At 51.1% G+C, this 18800-nt stretch overlaps 7 protein-coding genes and 1 non-coding gene across 8 annotated transcripts; 4 read left to right on the top strand and 4 right to left on the bottom strand.

Moving 5' to 3' along the window:
* Window positions 1–119: 119 nt before the first annotated feature.
* Window positions 120–2148, top strand: VC83_06193 (uncharacterized protein). Its single transcript, XM_024469797.1, has 3 exons — window positions 120–573; window positions 623–859; window positions 912–2148. Exons 1-3 carry the CDS (start codon window positions 403–405, stop codon window positions 2004–2006), a joined length of 1503 nt encoding a protein of 500 aa, XP_024324132.1. The 5' UTR covers window positions 120–402; the 3' UTR covers window positions 2007–2148.
* On the bottom strand, window positions 2149–5034 carry RFA1 (Replication factor A protein 1). Its single transcript, XM_024469798.1, has 5 exons — window positions 4269–5034; window positions 4051–4211; window positions 3907–3997; window positions 2423–3859; window positions 2149–2369 (listed from the first exon to the last, which is right to left on the bottom strand). Exons 1-5 carry the CDS (start codon window positions 4469–4471, stop codon window positions 2279–2281), a joined length of 1983 nt encoding a protein of 660 aa, XP_024324128.1. The 5' UTR covers window positions 4472–5034; the 3' UTR covers window positions 2149–2278.
* Window positions 4577–5955, bottom strand: VC83_06195 (uncharacterized protein; the record flags this gene model as incomplete). The annotated part of the gene is made up of 1 exon (XM_024469799.1): window positions 4577–5955. Exon 1 carries the CDS (start codon window positions 5768–5770, stop codon window positions 4577–4579), a length of 1194 nt encoding a protein of 397 aa, XP_024324127.1. The 5' UTR covers window positions 5771–5955.
* A 544-nt stretch (window positions 5956–6499) lies between these two features.
* On the bottom strand, window positions 6500–8059 carry ILV5 (Bifunctional acetohydroxyacid reductoisomerase). The gene is made up of 4 exons (XM_024469800.1): window positions 7764–8059; window positions 7637–7676; window positions 7346–7584; window positions 6500–7291 (listed from the first exon to the last, which is right to left on the bottom strand). Exons 1-4 carry the CDS (start codon window positions 7989–7991, stop codon window positions 6596–6598), a joined length of 1203 nt encoding a protein of 400 aa, XP_024324129.1. The 5' UTR covers window positions 7992–8059; the 3' UTR covers window positions 6500–6595.
* A 214-nt stretch (window positions 8060–8273) lies between these two features.
* On the top strand, window positions 8274–8359 carry VC83_06197 (the record flags this gene model as incomplete). The annotated part of the gene is made up of 1 exon: window positions 8274–8359. It is a non-coding gene; the product is annotated as a tRNA-Val (tRNA).
* Window positions 8360–9611: 1252 nt separating this feature from the next.
* On the bottom strand, window positions 9612–10325 carry UBC12 (NEDD8-conjugating protein ubc12; the record flags this gene model as incomplete). Its single annotated transcript, XM_024469801.1, has 4 exons — window positions 9612–9764; window positions 9818–10107; window positions 10159–10240; window positions 10305–10325. The coding sequence occupies 4 exons, from the start codon at window positions 10323–10325 to the stop codon at window positions 9612–9614; spliced, it is 546 nt and encodes a 181-aa protein (XP_024324135.1).
* A 1294-nt stretch (window positions 10326–11619) lies between these two features.
* On the top strand, window positions 11620–15822 carry CHS2_2 (Chitin synthase 2). The gene is made up of 3 exons (XM_024469802.1): window positions 11620–12117; window positions 12178–14697; window positions 14750–15822. Exons 1-3 carry the CDS (start codon window positions 12058–12060, stop codon window positions 14885–14887), a joined length of 2718 nt encoding a protein of 905 aa, XP_024324134.1. The 5' UTR covers window positions 11620–12057; the 3' UTR covers window positions 14888–15822.
* Window positions 15823–15880: 58 nt separating this feature from the next.
* VC83_06200 (uncharacterized protein) lies at window positions 15881–18731 on the top strand. Its single transcript, XM_024469803.1, has 2 exons — window positions 15881–16484; window positions 16538–18731. Exons 1-2 carry the CDS (start codon window positions 16463–16465, stop codon window positions 17785–17787), a joined length of 1272 nt encoding a protein of 423 aa, XP_024324078.1. The 5' UTR covers window positions 15881–16462; the 3' UTR covers window positions 17788–18731.
* The last annotated feature ends 69 nt before the right edge of the window (window positions 18732–18800 follow it).

Raw genomic sequence — 18800 nt, forward strand, 5'->3', positions numbered from 1 at the left:
GATCAATCCGAGATACAATCCGATTGGTACCTGAAGTCGCGGAAAAACCATGGCTCCGTAACCAGCCCGGATGTCGCGCCGCCTTGAAGGTAAGTTACAACACGATAAGTTAGCTATCACAGGACATAACGTTTTCTGATTCACGTTTTCTAATTCACGGTAGAGGACTTACACTACTGCCCATCCACTTTTGGCAGCACGGTCTCTGACGCCTCTTGCGCACTGGTAGTGCTTGCAGGACCTCTACACAGCTTCTCCATTAGGCAGTCTCTTGATGGTGGGTAAGGCGTATTGCTAAAGAAGCTATCGCGTGGGCGCCTGGACTACAAATCTGACGTTCACCTCACAACGTATCGAACCCACAACGTCACGGCTTGACAGTAACTCACCCTACAGACGGAGATGGATAAACTACTGCCATCATTGCTATCCTTTCCAGTTCATCCGCCGCCCCTTCAGCCACTGTCCGACGAACACTATGACCAGATCATAAAGTCGCAAGTCAAAAGCATCAAGAAGCTTCCCGCAAAAACACTTCTCCAGACGACCTCTGGCGGTGAAGATATTCTTAATGTGAGGCTCCCACCGCTATAATTCACTGCTCTTGACTAACTTCCTGCAGGTTATCAACCCGGCGCTGAATTCAATACCATATGCGTTTGCACTTCTCGCCCGCGTCAGCGAAGTCCAGAGCGCCCCCAAATCGGCTCAAAACACTCCGCCTGAAGAGTTGTTGCCATTATGGGAGAAAATCGTACACTTTCTGGAGAAATTCGATTCTAGACAGGTTAGATATATTGGGTCAGAGACATTAGAAATCATTACAGTTGTGGCAGCGCTTGCTCGTCATCTTGGACAGGTATGTGCCAACCCAATCAAACTCGTGACATAGATTATTAATACCTTTACAGCCTGGAGCTGCCGTTTCACCTATCGCCAGCGCCATCCTGCGACTGGACCCAGGAGCGTCAACATTAACATCGGCGCATCTTATTCTGAGCCGGCTGGCCCTTGAATCCCAGGAATACACTCGTGCGGCTCCCATCCTCGAGCGGCACATTTTATATATCCCAACCACTGGCCGTCACCCGAAACATGCCTGCTCGCTTCGTCTCACGGCCCATGAGTACCTCACGGTAGAGTCGGGCCTCACCAAGAAAATAAGTACACAAGATATCCTCGAATATTTCTCCTTCAGCGGCTCAATATTTATCGGTCTACAACAGTGGGAAAACGCCGCGGAGTCTCTTGAGAATGTCATTACATATCCGGTCAGGGGAATTGCGGTCAGCAAGATAATGGCGGAGACTTACAAAAAGTGGAAATTGGTGAAGGTGCTTCTGACTGGGAAGGTCCCAACCCTTCCCCCTAATACAAACAGCAATGCTGCCAAAGCGTTCCATGTCATCGGGAAACCCTATGACATGGTGGCCAGTTTGTTTGAGTCGGGAACTGCTCCAAGACTCAACGCAGAGATTACTGCGGGCACGAACATCTGGAGTGGAGACGGAAATGCTGGTCTGATGCGTGTTGTACTGGGAGCCCATCAAAAGCACCAGATACGCAGGCTATCGAGTCTGTACGAGACGATTCCAGTCTCTTACATCGCTCAAAATACCGTGAGTGCCGAGACAGGTGCCAGTTTGGAGACTCAAGGCGCCGTGGAAGCCTTGGTCAGTAGTATGATATCGCAAGGGGAACTACGCGGCACTCTTGTTGGCGCCCAGGGAGACCAACCTGCATTTCTCCGTTTCGCCCCGACAGAACGGGTCTCTGATGAAGCTGTGGTGGAACGAGAACTTGCTGAGGCCATGGGGCGCATCGAAATTATGGTGGAAGATATCAAAGCCACCGACCATCTTCTTACGCACGAGAAGGAGTATTTGACGTGGGTCCGTAAACAGAAGAAGAAGCAGGTGGGCGCTAGTTATGCTGATGCCTATGGTGGAGATGATCTGGGTTGGATTGTTGGCACGGATGATGAAGATCTTATGGCTGTAATGTAGCCTAGATCAGGCCCAGATTGGGGATAGGGGGTGGGTGTACAGACGAAGTGGAAGCTTATGAATCATGACAACTGGGGTCACGGATTAATGAATAGTATGAGGAGACCACAACAAAAAATTACATAATATTTATCCCATTCATCTATACGACTCATTTTCGTTACAGTGAGATAGATATTCCCCGTCCAGACCATAGCAACCCCCCTTAGCTGCTGTTTGCAGCCTGAACTCGACAATACATGAGAGCTCAGACTATTTGACGCTCGTAATAATCAGATGTTGTACAATTTAATCAGTTCGGCCAGCTTCTGTGCTTCCTGTGAGTAGTTCACGGGACTTGCGGCGGTGACCTGATAACGTACTCTATATTACTCCATTAGTATTTTCTAAACAAAGTCAACGATGGGAGTGCTTACCGTTGTTGGTCCTGGAAACTGTCCATCTTGGCGCGGCACTTAAACAACATAGTCTTGCAGTTAGCCTCCTCGAATGCCCGCCCAGCAGCTGGGTCCTCGCTATCCTTCAGAGCCATCAGCTGGTCGGCAGACATGCCCATAATCAGCCGTCCAACATCGTCAAAACAGCTCAGCCAGAGCTGGCCAGTGTGATCATTGACGTTGAGAGACATGATATATCTGTACTCGGGCTTGGGGTGTGTAATATCACACTTTTCGCAGCGCCATGTGCCATCGCCCATGTCTGTAACCTTCTTGTTGCATCCCTCACTTAAGCAAGCAGGATAGGCAAAATTCTCCTGCTTGATATAGACGATCGTTGCCTTGGTAGAGAAGTAGTCAGTCGACTCTGACATACCCAGGCTGTCCTCGTAAACCTTGGCAACGGTCATGACGGGATCCTGGCGGCCTCCTGCAGCTCCAGCACTCGCCATTCCAGAATGAGACGCAAATGTGTTACTGCGTCCGTGAGTATCGTACCAGCCCCGAAGTTTGTGAGCCTCTTGTATGTCAGGGTCAACGGTCATAGAGCCGGATGAAAGCAAGCTCAAGCTCCTCCCACCAAAATCCGAGACCTTGGCTCCTTTAAACGCAACAATCGATTCGGGTTGAGCATCAAAAGACACCGCAGTCTTTCCCCATATGGTCAAACGAACAGAGAAGTCACTGTCGTCAACGAGAGTTAGCTCACGCTTGTCGTATGGTTTGCTGGTAGATTTTGACACGATTTGGGTGACATCGGCGACCTCCTTGAGCACTCCAATGACGTCGATCGTCGTGTCTTTCTCTACCGTTTGTAGACTTGCGATGTCTGTGAAGTTGAACCGGACTTGCGGGACGTTCTCTTGATCCTCGGCCTTTTCAACCTTAGTCTCCCGATCAAAGGTTAACTCGTAGTCGTTTGGGAGATTTGTGAACTGTTTCTTTGCAAGCTGAACCCGACATGGCGACGAGATGTAATACACAGAACCCTCTTGGAATAAGTCGTATAACTGGTCACATTGCTCGTTGAATCCCGTAGCCTTGATCTCGCCGCTTTCGTCCAGCAGGTTGACACTGAACAACTTCCCTTCGCCGCTCTGTTTGTGCCACGTCCTGATCTCCGATTTGTTTGATACTCTAGCTTTGATGGTCCATTTATGTGCGTATGGTGATAACGTCTCGATTGGGTATATGTTCCCTTGTCCGGCAGAGCTCGAAGGACCGGTCCGGGATGGGAGCGATTGCTGTGCTGGTTGTTGAGCGGGCTTGTTTCCGTAAAACCCAGCGCCTGATACGGCGCCTGGGGCAGGTTTCACATCTTCCTCCTCGTCCTTCACCTTCAGCGCCTGGGGGTCTCCGATCTTGTCCGGCTCGCCAAACTCGGCCAAAACGTCTATGTCCATGATCACCAAGATCCTAGAAACGTCAGTGTCCGATTCAAAGGACACCTGGGGTTCACTTACCGCTTGCCCTTGAGGGCATTTGCCTGGAATTGCTTCAGGCGCACCAGCGAACCCTTCTTCAGCTTCTGGTCGTGTATAAAGTGGTTGGCCCCTGTACTGTTGTTAGATGCTGGTGTGCCAGGCGACGTTCATCATCCCTCGTACCTGTGGCGAGCATGCTCTGTACGAAGTTCTTGGTATCGCTGAGGACCACCCTATATCTCTCTGCTCCATTTCCTTGGGATGCCAGAGGCTTGATCTGGACGCACTGGCATACTGGCACTGGGAAGTCTGTGGCGCGTCGTTCGGGGTCGTTGAAGATTGCACTGGATAATGTTAGTCAGCTCCAACGACTCCGGTCTGATTATGGCAGGTAGACGAACTCCAGAACTCCGGGTGTAATCTTCGATACTGCAAGATCGGTGGACATGATTTGTGGTCGTGTCGTTTGTTGCTGGCGAGGTACGTGCAGGAGTGAAGGGGCTGAAGAGGCAGATAATGAAGAGGCGACAAATACACGGTTGACGCGATGCTGGGTTGGGTGGGATTTGTGTACGCGTTCGCGTAGAGTGGTAGTGAGGGGCATGTATGCCTGGTATATAGGGCATAAATATGTGATATTGTTGTAATATGAGCCACAGAGTTGTTCTCAATCCCCAAATACAAATAGATGAGATACACTTCTCTCCCCTTACTTCGCCTCAAATAACTTCCCCAATCCCTCAAGATTCACATTACCACCCGTAAATACAACACCCAAATCCCACTCCTCCCGTCCCTGCTCCGCCTCAACGACACTCCTGAAATCCTCATTCCACAACGCAACCGCCAACCCCACCACCGAACTCGGCTCAACAACCACCTTCATCCTCTCCAGCACCAAGCGCAGCGTAGCCTTGATTTGCTCCTCAGTAACACTATACACTCCCCTCACCAGCTTCTTATCACTGATCACCTTCCACGGCCACGCTCCCACGGGTGTCCTTAATCCATCAGCCACCGTTAATGATTTGACCGCCTCGATCCGTTTTCCGGCCGCAAGACCCCTCTTACAGTCATCCGCGCCCTCAAACTCCGGTTCCGCGCCAAAAACCACAATCCCCGTCCCCTCCGCACTCAGCGCCGTGCCACTCAGTAACCCCCCCCCCCACAAGGCGCGATAATCGCATTCAGCCCCCCGCTCCTCCCAATCTCCTTCTGCGCCTCCAAAACCTGCTCTTGTAACTCCAACCCCGCGGTCCCCTGTCCAAGCATCACATGCGGATGGTCGTAGGGAGGGATAAGTGTAGCGCCTGTCTCGGTGATTACTTCGGCGACGACGGCTTCGCGCTCGGGGGCGGTGGAGCCGCTGAAGAGGACGCGGGCGCCGTAGGATTGGGTGGCGGCGATTTTGGCGGGGGTGCTGATGCGGGGCATGACGATGTGGGAGGGGATTTTGAGGGTTGCGGAGGCGAGGGAGACGGCTTGGGCGTGGTTGCCTGTTTGGTAATTGAATCAGCAATTGCTTTATATCCTCCAGAGACTGGACGAAGAAGAAGAAGAACTCACCACTACTATGCGTAACCACCCCCCTCTCCCTCCCTCCCCCCTCCTCCCACCCTTCACTCTCCACCAGCCTCAGCAGCGCATGAAACGCGCCTCTCGCCTTGAACGCACCCACCTTCTGGAAATTCTCGCACTTGAACCAGAATCTGATCTTTGGGTTCGCGGGCGTTTGCCCAGCCCAGGGTGTGCCTTCGAGCTCGGCGGCGGCGCGAGGGGTGGAGGCGAGCTGGGAGAGGTAGGTCGAGGTGAGCACGGGGGTGCGGTGGATGAAGGGCGTTATGAGGGTGTGGGCGGAGAGGACGGAGGCGCGGGTGAGGGGGAGGGAGGTGGGGTCGGCCATTGTGGTGGCGGTGATGTGGTAGTAGCGGGTGTGTAGGGGAATACGAGGGTATAAAGATTTGAGGGTATGGGGATGTTAGGAGAAGGATGTGAGCGTGAGGGGTTGAAGATATATTTTTACGAGAGATGGAGGGGTATGCGGGGTAAGCACATGTGGAGGTGCGTCTGGGCCTGATTATACTATACTAGTATGTGAATATTACGCCCTGGAATCTACAATTACCTGCCCCTTTGAGGCACATATAGACTTTACTCCTCGTACTCCGTATTCCTACCATTCTTCCAGCCTAACCCTATAATTTTACCCCTCATAGAAAAGCTATCCCACCATGCCTCTACTCCGCACCATTGACTAATCTCCTAGCCCTGATACGATAACGGCGAGAACGGCGGCGAGACCCTCAACCCCACATTTTCTCTCGCAAGACAGGCACTGACTTGGTCACCGCACACCGAGCCGCAAAACTGGATATCGGAGCAACGCCGAACAACCGGGGCAAGGAGGGGAATGGAGTGGTTTGGCAGCTGATTGCGGAATGCCGATTGCGGAGGAATGTGTCATTATTGGACTATTACGTCTTGGAATACATTCAATCGCAATTCGGTGAGTTCACATGGTGCGAGTTCACATACGAATTCATCAGGATGTTATGTTTAAGGTAATTTTTTTTAATGGAGTAAGCAACTTTTTGCATTTTAGGCGTCATATTCGATGATATAGAAACCGAGTTATAGTACAAACATGCGCCGTTCGAAAATAAATTCCCCCATCAACAAATACTGCCATTCACCAACCACCACCAGCCACCGCCGACCCATCAACCATTTACTTCTGGTTCTCGGGGCGGAGCGAGCGGACGGCCTTTCCGGCCCTCCAGATTTCGAGGTCACGGATCTCCTGCATCTCAGCCTCGTACTTCTCTCTGTAGTCAGGCTGGGAGTTGTAGTCGAGGGAGCGCTGGGTCTCCTTGCCGGTCTTAACAGAGTCGTACAGATCGTTGAAGACGGGCTTGAGGGCGTCCTTGAACTTGTTGCTCCAGTCGATGGCACCGCGGCGGGCGGTGGTCGAGCAGGCCTCGTACATCCAGTCCATGCCGTTGGCACCGATGAGAGGGTAGAGGGACTGGGTAGCCTCCTCGACGGTCTCGTTGAAGGCCTCCGAAGGGGAGTGGCCCTGCTCACGGAGAACCTCGTACTGGGCGAGGAACATACCGTGGATGCCGCCCATGAGGCAGCCTCTCTCACCGTAAAGGTCAGAGTAGACCTCCTTCTCGAAGGTGGTAAGGTACATGTATCCGGCGCCGACGGCAACACCGAGGGCAGTGGACTTCTCGAGAGCCTTGCCGGTGACATCCTGGTAGATGGCGATGGAGGCGTTGATGCCACGGCCCTCACGGAAAAGGGTGCGGACAGTGCGGCCGGATCCCTTGGGGGCGACGAGGATGACATCGACATCAGTTGGCACATCGACCTTGGTGAGCTCCTTGAACACAGGGGAAAATCCGTGAGAGAAGTAAAGAGTCTGGAAAGAGTGTTAGTAATACGAAGTTAGGCACTGGATGTAGATTTGATGTACCTTTCCCTTGGTGATTTGCGGCTTGATATGAGGCCAGGTCTCGGACTGGGCAGCATCGGAGAGGAGGTTCATGATGATGGTACCACGGGTGATGGCCTCATCGATCTCGAAGAGATTCTTGCCCTCAACCCATCCATCCTGCTGGGCCTCCTTCCAGGACTGTCCACCCTTGCGGACACCGACAATGACGTTGAGGCCCTGATCTCTGGCATTGAGACCCTGACCGTGTCCTTGCGAACCTGAGCAATTGGTTAGTAGTGCACACCAATTGACCGAGCGAGCTCAACATACCGTATCCGATCATAGCAAGAGTGTCATCCTTGAAGTACTCCTACGAAATCGTAAGCCGAGGTCGCACGAAAACCCGAAAAGGCGGTGGGATCACCAATTGGGCGATTCATCGTCGGGGAGGACTTACCAGGAGCTTCTCACGAGGCCAGTCGGAGCGCTCATAGACCTGCTCTTTGTCGCCAGCAAAGTCAACGGTCTTGACACCACGGAACTGCTGGACTGGAGCTGCAGCTCTGGCGACAGCTGGTCTGGCAGCAGCATTGATGGCGGACACGAAGGTACGCTTAGCCACTGGCGCAGAGAATTGGCGTGCCAATTGGGAGCGGGCAGCTCGTGAAAGAGTTCGTGAAGCCATTTGTGTGTTGTGGTTCAATAGCTAAGAAAGATGGGGGGGCTGTTGATACTTATAACAGTGAGTCAAGGTCTGTGGGGGGATACGTAGCTCGAGTATTGAATTAATTTTTGAGGCCGATCTCGCTTCCCCGACGCCCCATAGCTAAAAGCGCGCTAGTTCGGCATAGTCACGTGTTTATGGGGTTTTGCTGCACGGTAAACCGTAGTTACTCCACAGGCTCGCCTATTTCATGACGCGGTCCTTGGTTCTTGATGAGCTTGATCACTACGGAGGATATCTAATTGGCCGGGTGGTGTAGTTGGTTATCACGTTTCGTTAACATTTCAAATGTACCGAAAAGGTCCTGGGATCGAACCCCAGCCTGGTCATTGTTTTTGCCGTTTTCGGTGACTCAAAGCTGATATAAATCCGGAATTGAGAGCTGCTACTTTTGCCGCCGAAAAGTCGGAGGAAAAGGCCGTGCATAACAGCTACTAAGAGGATCAGATCAGCCCATAGGCACCGTTATCGCTCAAGTAGACTTTAGCAACTATAAACAAGATGAAGACTCCAAATGACCCAGAAACTATTATAGCCGTTTTGCTCCCCTGTCACTTAAAAATTAAACCGAAGGGAGAAGTTCGATTAGTTTTAATACTATGCATAGTCACTCTTTATACTTTTAGGTGGCATAATGCCCAAAAAGCCCGGGACTATGCGTAGCTAAGAATTAGGAATATAGCAACTTGTTTGGGCATCTGCTAATAACAGACAAAATCATTAACAGGGTTCAAAACCATGTATAGAACTGTCATAGGCGTATGAAACTATCTACCGAATCATCTAATTGTTCATTTGCAGGAGCCTAGAAAGCCAAAGGAAGGCCGTGTAACTAATACCATTCTTTGAAATTTGGCTAGATAACACGAATACTCACTTTATGTCTCGGCCCTACTATGTCGTCCTGCCTTGATCACCCGTATAATAAGCGGTGCTACTTACTATATGCAATGGTAGCATGGGCAAAGGCAACGACAAGCCAAATTCTCGATTATACTTGTGGAAAGCTTGCTATAAGTTTGTAGCAAGTTATGGAATTATAATAATGTAGCTAATGTTCCTCATGTTACATGAGTCATGTAGGCATCGAGCCTCTCCGCCACTAACGCACGTGTGTTACCTCGAGTATTAGAGAGCTAGGAACTAATACCTACAATTAAGCTAATAGAATCCCTTCTTATAGTTGAAGTTGTCAGTCACTAACAGATTGAAAAGCTTTGGTAGTTACTGTTGGCAACTTGAACAACAACGGGGACTGCGGGCTAGTCGGAGCCTCTTGGTTGCTGTCATACGCTTGTCCCTTCCCCAGACTTTTAGGCGGCACTCACACGAGCTGGTGCCTCCTCAAGCGTCTCACCTTCTCATGGGCCTACACATCATCACAGGACACATCGGAAAGACCATAGCAAGTTGCCTTGAGAGTCTGAATTTCAGTGCCGCCCGTAGTAATATATGGGCATTCCTCACGAATGCGACGGCCGAAGCCTCCGCAATAAGCTCCATGAGCCCGCTGTGCTAAAACGCCTCAGATGCCCAAAAAATATTCCCGTAGTTCCCATATGCTTCTATATCGCGGGCTTGCTACTTCAGAACCTTCTCAAAAGGCACACCCCGCACAGGGCCACCGCCCATGGCTGTCCTGACGTTCCTCTTGAACCCCTCCCTGTTTGACCGTAGGTCTTCGGCTGCATCTTTGTTGAGAGGGTCGGAGGCGTTGGGCTCTAGGAATAAGAACTATTGGCACATATGTTAGTGGTGTTATAAAGGATCTGCGGGGAACCACGAACCTGTAATCCAACGATAACCGCGTTAAGGTTCAGCACCGGCTTCCAGTCCTCCCTTAAGATATTGAGGCACACATTGCCCTCGAGATCGATATTCGGATGGTATATCTTCTGCGTGCACTTTACTTTCGGCGGGTCATGCGGGAAGTTCTGGTTGATAGCGAAGGAGAAGTGGAAGCGTCCGCCCTTGTACATGCCCTCATCAGGGTCGATCGTCAGAGTAAAGTTGAGGATGTCGTTGGGGTCGGGAAACTCGGTGCGCCATGTTCGGCTGGGCTCAAGCTCTTCGAGATCTAGCTGGCTTGATTAGCCCCGGCGCTCTCTCTCGGTTGGGCTGGACAGACCTTTTTGCACGCGCAGCTGGGCTGCTGTGACCTTCTTCTTTTTCGTGCCGTTTGCGTTGGCAGCCGCTTGCTCCTTTGCTTTCTATATCGGGCGTTAGCATAATATGCTTCGGGGCACTCGGGGGCCGGCTGTGGAAAGTGCATACCATGGACCATATTTTCAACATGGTGGCGGTATACCCAGGCTGGACGCCTGCGGGAAGGTATTCCCGGTGCTCTTCTGGTTGGCTGGCGCCCCTCTCCGACGGCGTATAGAGGGCGATAAACAGCAAGCCCTTCTTTTGATAGAGCGGGCTGGTTTATATAATAGAGGGCAGTGGAGTGTTATGCAACAGCGAGAAGTGAGTATTGAAGGTTGGGTTGGGAGAATGAGGGGGAGACTTGTTTTGTTATCTGAACATTGGCGATCTTGAGTATCGTGGTTGATAGTGGTCACGTGAGATTGAATTAATTTGTCGTCGGGCGCTGTAACCGAACTGGTGGTCAAAAATCAGCCATATGTCAGTTCAACAACACTGAAGCTCTTATTACTCTACTCCGTATAAGCAACGTCTTACGGCATGCTGTAGCTATCGATTCCTTATATGGCAAAAGGGTGCAACTTCAACTCCGCGACCCTTATTTTTCTCCTATACGATAAGTCGCGAGACCATATCGACGATCGCTGATATTCTGTCATGCATGCATACGAGTACTGCAGAATACCACTACACTACAGAAATGGGCGATGGACTAGTAGTACTAAGGCATGATGAAACGGGGATTGGTGAACAAGATACTGAATTCAAGCAAGTACAGTATGGCGAGCGAGAATGACCACGCGTAGAACACCGAAATTGTGATATGATGTCTCGGCGTCACCAAAAGCCTAGAATAAAGCACGGATGGCTGCCGCTTCCATACCTCGGTAAAGTATAAAATAGCATGTTGTGGAGTAAAACGACGTAGGCACAGTGACTTACGCGGCGAGCTAGGGGTACCTACCCCTAGCTCGCCGCGTACTTATTTGTTTTTTTGGTAGGTACCAAAGACAAATTTGTCTGCCAGCTAAGAAGTCTTGCTCTCTACTGTACATCCGACGACCCATTTCTTTGTTCAATACTCTGTACAAAGAGGATTAAATGCTTTTGTCCTTGATCTACTGTCAGCGTGTGCTATGTATATATTTGTAGTATGTTATAGATTACTTCATTAAAAAAAGCCCCTTTGAATAGGGTGGTTGGTCGGCGAAAGGGCGAAAGGGCAAAAGGGCAAAAGGGCAAAAGGGGGATCCTGCTTAGAATAGAGTAATCTCACCTGTTGTCTCTCATGTCCAGAGAACATGTCTGTTTCGACAGGAATATTATAGAGTTCAGGAGTAAGGAGTTTGCTTTCATGGAGTTGGGAGGACAAGATTAAAAATCTCCAATGCACAGATACACAGTAAACTCAGGATGGTGGATTCTGAAATAGAGTACCATACTACTATCACGGCACCTTCTTTGTCGCGGCAATGCTAGGAGTAGCGCTTCTTGGCGGGACTTTGGAGCACTCAACTCCACAAAGCTGAAGAATGCTAATCACAGAGCACAACTGTGAAACATTTCTTCTGCTTCAAGACTTCTTGCCAAATCCTCACACTGGGGTCTTCAAAGAAAACTGTTTTCACCCCTTTTTATCCTCACCCCCCAAAGGCCATCTTCCGTTGTGCCTTCTTGTCTCTCGCTATCCCTCTATCCTTAGACCCAAAAGCTGCGAAACCCGAAACAACTTTTTGTTCGAAAACCCGAAACAACTTTTGTTCGACCAGGCAACGCGTCCTGCTCGGGAGGCTACACAGATATCTCTGGATCCATCCATTTCGCAATAATTTGATGGTTTAAACGCAATACACGCGTCGCCTCCATCAATATCACACAAATGGACGGTCGTTACAATCCAGGGGCATCTCTTCGTGAGGTGGATCCTTCGAATCCTGGAGTATGTGTTACCCCTTCGGCGTGGTGAACCAACTGCTGCCAAATGCTAACAAACTGCCAGTATAACCAACCTAGGCCAGACACTCGCGATGAATCCGAACTGGGCCTGCTATCCCCAAGCGGTGGGCATGCATACCAGTCCCCATTTGATGGCAACAATCAATCGAACCTGGAAATTCAGAGGCCTGTCTCGACAGCATACAGCTTGACAGAGTCGTACGCGGTGCCTGGGCAGCAGAACCCACACCACGCAACAGAGTATTCGAGCAGCTCATCCTTCCAGCAAGGAATCGAACTCGAGGACATTCCTTTCGGAGGCACAAACCGAGCCCCGTCGCCATCGCGAACGATCGACTCGGAAGATGCCTGGAGAAAGCGTCAGGCTCCTGGCGGCGGACTCAAGCGCTACCCTACAAGAAAGGTGAAGCTTATTCAGGGCTCGGTCCTCAGTATCGACTACCCAGTCCCGAGTGCCATCAAGAACTCGATAGAGAAGAAATACACCGCCGATGTCGAAGCTGGGAATGAAGAATTCACCCACATGCGATACACTGCGGCTACCTGCGACCCCAACGACTTCACAATGAGGAACGGCTACAATTTGAGGCCCGCGATGTACAATAGGCACACCGAGCTCCTGATTGCAATTACATACTATAACGAAGATAAGGCGCTGCTTTCGCGCACGCTGCACGGTGTCATGCAGAACATCAACGACATTGTCCGTCTCAAGAAGACTGAGTTCTGGAACAAGGGAGGACAGGCATGGCAAAAGATTGTCGTCTGCTTGGTCTTCGATGGTTTTGATGCTTGCGACAAGGACGTTCTTGACGTTCTGGCCACGGTCGGTGTCTTCCAAGAAGGTGTCATGAAGAAGGATATCGACGGTAAGGAGACAGTTGCCCATATCTTCGAGTACACGACACAGATCTCGGTGACTGCCAACCAGCAGCTTGTGCGCCCTCAAGAGGGTGCGGCAAACAACCTGCCACCCGTGCAGATGATGTTCTGCTTGAAGCAGAAGAACAGCAAGAAGATCAACTCCCATCGTTGGTTGTTCAACGCTTTCGGGCGTATTCTGAACCCAGAGGTCTGTATTCTGCTGGATGCCGGTACTAAGCCTGGTCCCAAATCGCTCTTGTCGCTGTGGGAAGGTTTCTTCAACGACAAAGATCTCGGAGGAGCTTGTGGTGAAATCCACGCCATGTTGGGCAAGGGTGGGCGCAACCTGATCAACCCTCTGGTTGCAGCCCAGAACTTCGAGTACAAGATCAGTAACATTCTCGACAAGCCGCTTGAGAGTTCTTTCGGATATGTCAGTGTGTTGCCGGGTGCTTTCTCAGCATACCGTTACCGTGCTATCATTGGCCGCCCGCTCGAGCAGTACTTCCATGGTGATCACACGCTTTCTGCGATTCTTGGAAAGAAGGGTATCGAGGGCATGAATATTTTCAAGAAGAACATGTTCTTGGCTGAGGATCGTATTCTTTGCTTCGAGTTGGTTGCCAAGGCTGGCTCGAAGTGGCATTTGACATACATCAAGGCGGCAAAGGGAGAAACGGATGTTCCTGAGGGCGCCCCTGAATTCATTGGCCAGCGTAGAAGATGGCTCAACGGTTCATTTGCTGCCAGTGTCTACTCCGTTATGCACTTTGGTAGAATGTACAAGAGTGGACACAACTTCGTCCGCATGTTCTTCTTCCATATCCAACTTCTTTACAACATCTTCACGGTTATCCTCACTTGGTTCTCGCTCGCATCTTACTGGCTTACAACGACTGTCATTATGGATCTTGTTGGTCTTCCAGAGCCAGCTTCGGGTACCGGAGCAGAGCATCACGGATGGCCTTTCGGAGACACAGCGACGCCAATTATCAACACGATTCTGAAGTACCTATACCTCGGATGTCTGGTCATGCAATTCGTGTTGGCCCTCGGAAATAGGCCAAAGGGATCCCGCTACACTTACATCACATCGTTCATGATCTTCTCATTCATTCAGTTGTATGTCATTATTTTGTCTATGTTCTTGGTTGTACGCGCGTTTGTCGGACCAAACGTGGACAAAACAGCGATCTTCACCACCAATATCTTCTCGTCAAACAGCTCCGCTATCATTCTCATCGCGCTGGCGGCCACCTTCGGTTTATACTTTGTCGCCTCGTTCCTCTACCTGGACCCATGGCACATGTTCCACTCCTTCCCTCAATACCTGCTTGTTGCATCTTCGTACATCAACATCCTCAACGTCTACTCCTACAGCAACTGGCACGATGTGTCTTGGGGAACCAAGGGATCGGACAAGGTCGATGCTTTGCCATCTGCACAGACAACCAAGGTTGAGGGCAAGGCTGCTGTCATCGAAGAAGTCGACAAGCCACAAGAGGATATTGATAGCCAGTTTGAGGCAACAGTCAAGCGCGCTCTCAAGGAATACAAGGCACCCAAGGAGGATGAGTCCAAGTCTTTGGAGGATTCGTACAAGTCTTTCAGAACGACCCTGGTGGCTTTCTGGATTTTCTCCAACGCCATTCTTGCGGTGGTCATTACTAGCGACAACTTCGATTCGTTCGGATTCGGGGTAAGTTTAAACATCCATACACACCATCGAGCGTTAACTAACAATATCATAGAACAAAGCATCTGCTCGCACAGCCAAGTTCTTCCAGGCCCTGCTCATCGCTACTGTCTGTCTGTCTCTCGTTCGCTTTATTGGATGCCTGTGGTTCCTGGGTAAGTCCGGAATCAAGCGCTGCTTCAGGAGACGTTGAAAAGGGCGTATTGCGCTCGCAAGTATGTCTCGTCAACATATAATGACCGGCGTTTTTTGTTTGGGTATGTTGCTACATGTATTAAAAAGATCACGTTTTTTTTTATGTGAGACATTTGAGATCTGTACAAGTTTCGGCATGGCTGTTCCCTTGCTTCCCTCACTTTGACCACTGCGCATGTGCAATTTTACCAGGCAATATTCAGCATCGTGATTCACATTAACCTCCGAGTACAAGCAACTCAATCGCTCGATTGATTGTCTGAACGATTATGTGGATACAGCAACCTGAACCCACGACCGTAAAAAGGCCAGACCTCTGCCAAGAAAGACCAATACACGTAGAGTCGGTAGAGTGTCAGTCGAGCGGATCTGTGGAGATGCAGTGGAGAGTCTGCTTCTGAAACGTGGGTGATAGCGAACGGCCGCGGTACAGTATCACCTTTACAGTGGGGATGATCGGAGAGGCCATGTTTCAGCACGCCAGGGAACCTTTCCGAACGCCACCTTTCTGCGCCTGGTTGTGCATATATATCATGCTTGAGTTGGTGGGATTTGGGATTTGCGATGGGAGAGGTTGGGTATAGCGGGGAGGAGAAGACGGAGAAGACCGTCTGTTGTGTTTGTGCGAGGGATGATCCCTCGCCCGTGACAGCCATGTGTCTCCTCTTCATATGATTGCCAATGGTATAAGCGTCCGTACAGCGCACTCGTATAGATTAGATCTAATATTACACAAAGTACATGTATGTACTTTGGCCTTACGACGCGAATCAAACGCCGCCATCCAGGAACACCAAGGGCTCACTGGGGGTCCACGGCTAATCCTGTATGTCCTAGCTGATTTCGGCCTAATGCGTTATCAACCACCCCCCCCCTTGTCATTTCGGATCATTCAGCCATGGCTTCCATGCCGCCCACACCCACGACGTCCCCTCGACTCGCATCTCATCTCACCACCGCTTGCCTCGTCCCTCATCCTCACCATCATCTCCATCTCCATCTCCATATCCATCTCCATCTCCATCTCCATCTCCATCCCCATCTTCACCCTCATCTTCATACCCATCCGTGTTATTGTTCAGGGTCCTCTTTTCACACTTCCTTCCCAATTCTCGATTCCCTGAACTGCTCTTTCTTTCACCGGCTTTTCGGGTCCCCAACGCTACTTCGAACCCCGACCCTCGACATCCGCTCTTAGCCTTGGCCTCATCTGTCGCGATTCAAACAAATATCTTACCACGAATCCGACCTTTATAAAACAGCCAGCCGATACGATTTGCAATCGACTGTTCTACTTCAATCAAATATCATTATACACCCCCAGGCACAACACACAAGCTCGTACGAGTTGAGCAACAGAGTTCCACAGGACATCAGCAGGTGGTCAGAAGAATAGACTCGTACGGCTGTGCCACGTCAGCTTCAGGACCAGAACTCGGTACGGCAGCAACCACAACTTGTGAGACGACTCCGGGCTGTGCTCAGATCGTTTGCCTTGCTAGCAGAGGCTCTCTCTACTAATTATACCGGGCCTGTTCCCATCCCTATCATATACTATCCATAAACCGTTCAAATGGCGGTCTTCGGCGGCGATGGTAAGTTCATAACCCAACCCACCTGCCTCTCTTTTGATTCTAACCTTTGCTAGTATCGAGGGGTCTGTTTGCCCGCGCGTGTGTCCCTTGCCCTTCAGTAACACCTGCTTGCCCATCCTGTCCGACAGGTTCGAAATGCTCGATATCAGTCCAGACCTGCGACACTTGCCAATCGACGTCCTGTATTGCCGATTCTACAGCAGTCGCCCCAGCGAACCCTGATACGTCAACAGTTGGTGGCGGTGGTGGCTCTGGCCCCAATGTCGGTGCCATCGCGGGCGGTGTTATCGGAGGACTGGCCGCGATTGCGATTATCGGATACCTTGCGTGGAGATTCTTTGTCAAGAACAAGAGGGCCCAGTACGAGGAGGAATATGCGGAGCAATATACCAACCAAGCGACGGATTCGGAGAAGGATTTCGCATCAAGGCGGGACGCGCGTGCGTCTACTCATACAGTCAGCTCTATCGCCTCTACCGTTCTCACCAGAGCATCCAACATCATCCAGATTGCGTATATTCCAGGTGTTACGAACAGATCGGCGCCTTCGACGCCTGGCCTCCTCGTTCCCCCGGTTCCGCCGATCCCTATCGCCCTCTCGAGCGCAAGCACCCCGAGCTACGAGGACGAACACTTCTTCATGCCTGGCGACCTCCGCGACTCTACATACTCTGCTATGACTGACCGAACTTCATACGCACCACGATCCAGTGTCGCATCTACCATCTACGGCAAGAACGCTGTCGTCTCGCCGCTACCCGCCCAGACCGTCATGAGAGGAAAGGCAGCTGTTATCAGCGTCAAGTCCAACGTAGGCCACAGTCCTGCCGAGTTAACACCCCCGGTTCCAAGCGTGGACCGCAACCGATATAAGAACAACAACATGCAACCCCCGCCCAGCCCAGTATCCAGCATCGGCTCCACCTTCCTCAACAGCGCCAGCGCAGCTACAGCTACGCAGATCAAGCCAACGATGGTCAGAGTGACCCCTAAAAGGATCTATAATAAGCCGAAATCCACGGCCGAGGAGTCGGGTGAGGCCGAGGCGAAGGAAAATGATGCTAGTCGCGAATCCGCAGCTATCACTATTATCGACGACACGCCCACTGTTGAGCAGGGGCCGTTTAGCGATCCGTCGCCAGCTGCTTCGTCGCCGAGGACGAAGGGACATATGAAGAAGGGTAGCTTGAGCGCGGTCATTGAGGAGGCTCAGACGGAGAAGGCTCAGAGCGAGGCGAGCGCTAAGGAGGAGGCTAAGAAGAAGGATGGGACGCCGTTTGGCGACGAGCATGCGACTGATTGATCGCATTTCACCAAACCAAATACCAAAGGGCTCAACGACGAGCCGACAGATTTTTCTGTATATACTTGAAAGGGCGTTTGGAGGAGTTGGGAAAACTCTTCTTTGTTTAGGATAGGATGGATTTTTGGAGGATTTTTGTTGATCTTGGCCGGGAGGGGTTATGGCTGGGATGATGGGGATGATGGGGATGAGATTGTTGCAAACAGATGCAGATAGGTTTATTCAAACTGCAAAGCAGCCGCCAGACGGGCGATTTACGACATTCAAATACAGCTTTTACAAGCACCTCTCATGCATACCATACCATTGGCCCCCCCCCTCATGAGCGTGCGTGATTTTAGTAAGAGCCGCGGGGGTAGTAGTAGTTGGGCGATGGCCAAGGCTAGAAGAAGGCTCCTCTCTCTACCACCCATATCCCACGGCGTTGGAGCGCTCGGCGTGGTTCGCACGCCACTCACCAGAGCCGATGATGAGCATCCCCTCGCGCCTATCGCTATCGCGAGACGGTACCTCGCCGATCCGTCGCTGATCGAGCCCAGACGTCCATTTTTATACATCAAAGTGTCCCATACCCCTCTTGCTTGACATTGACAATTCGGTCCATGGAGTGAGTGGTGAGTGGTGAGTGGTGAGTGGTGAGTGAGAGCTGTGGGCGCCACTGGGTCCACCTAGCAGGCACAGCTCCAAGCTTCATTGTTCGCCGTGTGGTCCCGCCGTTATGCCAGTGTTGTGTGGTGTGGTGTCGTAACCCTTGCTTACATTGTGTGTGTGTGGGTGGGTGGTGTGGTGTGTCGCTTCGCTAACTAGAGTGCTGACGAGATGGGGACTTGCTGTCATAGTGACAGTTTCGTGGAGAAGGTGATTTTGGGGGGCCCAGGACTGGATTGTGTTTCTTTGCCGCCGTGCTATTACTGTGCTGTACTGTAAATCTCTCTCTCGGCGTGGATATCGTAGCGGCAGGATGGGTTGACGGTGGGTTGACGGTATGTAGGTACTTTGCTGTACTGTGCTGT

Source organism: Pseudogymnoascus destructans, assembly GCF_001641265.1.
Source record: "Pseudogymnoascus destructans isolate 20631-21 unplaced genomic scaffold scaffold_10, whole genome shotgun sequence".
NCBI lineage: Eukaryota > Fungi > Ascomycota > Leotiomycetes > Thelebolales > Thelebolaceae > Pseudogymnoascus > Pseudogymnoascus destructans.

Bases quoted from the DNA above. Each gene is read 5' to 3' on its own strand.
- VC83_06193 (XM_024469797.1), top strand. From the start codon at position 403: ATGGATAAACTACTGCCATCATTGCTATCCTTTCCAGTTCATCCGCCG. The intron at 574-622 runs GTGAGGCTCCCA...AACTTCCTGCAG, and splicing joins GCGGTGAAGATATTCTTAAT to GTTATCAACCCGGCGCTGAA. The intron at 860-911 runs GTATGTGCCAAC...ATACCTTTACAG, and splicing joins TTGCTCGTCATCTTGGACAG to CCTGGAGCTGCCGTTTCACC.
- RFA1 (XM_024469798.1), bottom strand. From the start codon at position 4,471: ATGCCCCTCACTACCACTCTACGCGAACGCGTACACAAATCCCACCCA. The intron at 4,212-4,268 runs GTTCGTCTACCT...AACATTATCCAG, and splicing joins ATTACACCCGGAGTTCTGGA to TGCAATCTTCAACGACCCCG. The intron at 2,370-2,422 runs GTAAGCACTCCC...GGAGTAATATAG, and splicing joins AGTTTCCAGGACCAACAACG to AGTACGTTATCAGGTCACCG.
- ILV5 (XM_024469800.1), bottom strand. From the start codon at position 7,991: ATGGCTTCACGAACTCTTTCACGAGCTGCCCGCTCCCAATTGGCACGC. The intron at 7,585-7,636 runs GTATGTTGAGCT...CCAATTGCTCAG, and splicing joins TCTTGCTATGATCGGATACG to GTTCGCAAGGACACGGTCAG. The intron at 7,292-7,345 runs GTACATCAAATC...CACTCTTTCCAG, and splicing joins CGCAAATCACCAAGGGAAAG to ACTCTTTACTTCTCTCACGG.
- CHS2_2 (XM_024469802.1), top strand. From the start codon at position 12,058: ATGGACGGTCGTTACAATCCAGGGGCATCTCTTCGTGAGGTGGATCCT. The intron at 12,118-12,177 runs GTATGTGTTACC...ACAAACTGCCAG, and splicing joins TGGATCCTTCGAATCCTGGA to TATAACCAACCTAGGCCAGA. The intron at 14,698-14,749 runs GTAAGTTTAAAC...ACAATATCATAG, and splicing joins TCGATTCGTTCGGATTCGGG to AACAAAGCATCTGCTCGCAC.
- VC83_06200 (XM_024469803.1), top strand. From the start codon at position 16,463: ATGGCGGTCTTCGGCGGCGATG. The intron at 16,485-16,537 runs GTAAGTTCATAA...AACCTTTGCTAG, and splicing joins GGCGGTCTTCGGCGGCGATG to TATCGAGGGGTCTGTTTGCC.